Here is a 2,773-nt window from a genome sequence, read left to right as displayed (position 1 = left end):
AACGTTCATGTTGGCCAGTCTGAGCTGAGTGTTGAAGCGTCCCCTGTGGACAGGACAAACATCCTGGAGTCCAGCAAAGGGGGACACACAGATGGTTCGTCCAACAGGCAGAATTGGGAGGCTGTCGGTGAAACCTCCGTCAATCCATTTCTAAATAAAATAAAAAAAAAAAAACCCTGTATGAAGATTGATATATGTATATATTTGACAATTCTGGGCTTATTTTTTCTTTAAAAATTTTTGGTAATTTTTTTTTTCAAAAAAAAAAAAAAAAAAAAAATCTGTGATTTAAATGAAAAAAATGTTTTTCTCTAAAAAAGTTTTGGCATTTAAAAAAAAAAAAAAAAAAAAAAAGAATTCCTTCCAAACTTAAAAAACTAAAAAATCCAAAAAACTCACACTTTACTGAAGAAAGCCGCACTTCAAAATAAAAGCAATGTGCTGTACTTCAAAATAAAGATTTTATTTTCACAAACTTAATTCAGAATGGACCTGTGACCCACTTTTAGACCGCAACCCACCAGTCGGAAACCACTGCTCACTAATCACTGTGAGAAATAACAAACCAACAAATTCTACAAAATAAAGCCACTTATTTGGACAATATCCTCCCCCACACACACACACACACACACAGTCCAAGAGCCAAAGACTACCTGTCCTCCGAATTCCACTGGTTTGAGTCCAGCATAGACCGGAACAAAGCTGCTGGCCAGTAGAGCCTGAAAGTTAAAAAAAACCCAATCCTTCAGCATTTATGAAAGCTTCTTAAAGTGCAGAATTCGTGTTTTGGAGAGCGTGTACCTGTATGAGCTCCTCTCTGGAGCTGAAGCGGGACACGACGTGGTTCCTGCCGGTCTTGGAGTTCGTTATCGAGACGTGGAGGCGGTCGGTGGCCAGACTGTGAGCCTCACTGGGGAGGATGTCTTCTATCCCCTCCCTGAGGACGATCCACAAACAGATGCTCATTTGTCAGCTTATTAATATCACAAACATTATCATCGACACTGCGCTTTTCACCGACGTGTCATTATCACCCAATCTGTTGAACATATGCAGAACCATGAAAGCATGCTAACGAGGGATGTGACAGCACAGTCAGCTGTGATTTTATTTTAGTCACAACACAGAGCTCGGTTATTATTTATTTAATTTGGGATTTTAGCCTGAAGGGCTCATATGTTAGTGTTTTTGAGTTGGTTTTTTTTTTGCAATTTTTTTTCTTTTTTCTCGAGAACAGTCACTATTTTATTGGTATTATTTGGCTTGGTAACACGCTGTGCCTTTGCACTGGTCTTGAAAGCAATAAAAAGCACTTTTTTTTTGGTTGCCGTATCCAGAAATGTAAAAAAAAAGTAACAATATTTTCTGTTTTTAAAGATTGTAGCTGTGATAAATGGCGTCGTTATTGCGACCTTTTTTCTTTTGGACGAGCCAGCGGTTTGGAAGTTTTTTTTTTTTAATTGCTGAAAATTTGTAGAGAAAAAAAAGCCCAAAATTGTTAATGAAAAAAAAGGCCAAATTTTTTAAATATCAACTTTTTTTCCCCCAAAGACATACATTTTTAAAAAAAATAAAATAAACAGGCCTGTGGATTTGGAAGGCATATTCTCTTTTAAAAGTTTATTTTCTTAAAAAAAAAAAAAAAACTTTCTAGAAAAAAAACAAACAAAACAACAACACTAATTAAAAAAAAAAAAATCGTTAAATAATCTTTAAATATTTTGTCTTTTTTTTTCCAACAAAGATCCACGCTAAGCCCCCACTGTCCTAAAATCCTTAAAAATGTCCCTGATTTAACTACTTGTTATTAACATTTTGTCAAATAAAACTGAGCATCTAATAACTCACCGTAGAGTCAGCATGAAGTCGTATCCTGGCGTGACGGCTCCAAAACGCTGTCGTCTCACACCGCTGGCAAACCTGTATGTAAACTCTTTACAATTCTGGAAAAAAAACAAAAAAACAAAACTGTGATGACATCATATCTCATTAAGTGCTAAAAAAAACACATTTATATCTAACAAACACATTAAAATGCCTCAGCATTGTGGATGATTGGTGATCTATTTTTGGAAATAACCCTAATCTGGCACCTAAAAGCAGCTTGTTAAAAAGTGACATCGCTCCAGATTTGAAAGGGTTAATTCCACACCCACAATTCTGTAAAACTTTCAGCACTACAGGAGAGGACGGCGACAGTGAAACTTATGACTACATGTTACTCTAAAACAGTATGATTTCTTTTTTTTTTGCTAAATTATATCAAAATTTCTTTTGCCCAAGGATCTCTGGAGGATCAATCATAGAACCCTGAGGTGTTCCCCCAACCCAGTGAGAAGGTGAACAGGTTACCTCTAACTTGTCAGGAGCCGTGATCATTACAGCAGCCACCAGGGCCCCAGCTGAGGCCCCTGCGCAGGCCCTGAGGGAGCCCAGCAGCTTGTCTCCATGACGAAGGAAAGCCCCCACAGCACCCAGGTGGTAGATTCCCAGGAAACCACACGCAGCAAAGGACAAGTTCAAGACTGTCATCTTCAGCACCTACACAGAACGACAATCAGATTTTCAGTATTTTAAAGCCAAAAATATTCAGAACTATACAACACATCGCCTATAAGTATTAGATAGGGATGCGCAATATTGGTTTTTTTTGCTGACATCAAATAGGCCAACATATAAAAACTCATTTCGCCAATACCGTTATCAATATATCCACATTTTCCTACACCTGATTTCAGTGATCATCAAGTCTCTTCTGTAGTGGAATTAT

The 2,773-nt window shown here is 37.5% G+C and overlaps 1 protein-coding gene across 1 annotated transcript; it reads right to left on the bottom strand.

The window, feature by feature from the left end:
- Window positions 1–3: 3 nt before the first annotated feature.
- On the bottom strand, window positions 4–2,547 carry pnpla4 (patatin-like phospholipase domain containing 4; the record flags this gene model as incomplete). Its single annotated transcript, XM_042516922.1, has 5 exons — window positions 2,356–2,547; window positions 1,852–1,946; window positions 805–940; window positions 657–722; window positions 4–150 (listed from the first exon to the last, which is right to left on the bottom strand). Coding segments are annotated over exons 1-5 (624 nt in total), but the record flags the coding sequence as incomplete, so codon positions are not given.
- Between the last annotated feature and the right edge of the window lie 226 nt (window positions 2,548–2,773).

The sequence above is a fragment of the Plectropomus leopardus genome, unplaced genomic scaffold, assembly GCF_008729295.1.
Source record: "Plectropomus leopardus isolate mb unplaced genomic scaffold, YSFRI_Pleo_2.0 unplaced_scaffold26091, whole genome shotgun sequence".
NCBI lineage: Eukaryota > Metazoa > Chordata > Actinopteri > Perciformes > Serranidae > Plectropomus > Plectropomus leopardus.
The sequence above is the reverse complement of the archived record's forward strand: the minus strand, read 5'-3'. Positions and strand labels throughout refer to the sequence as shown.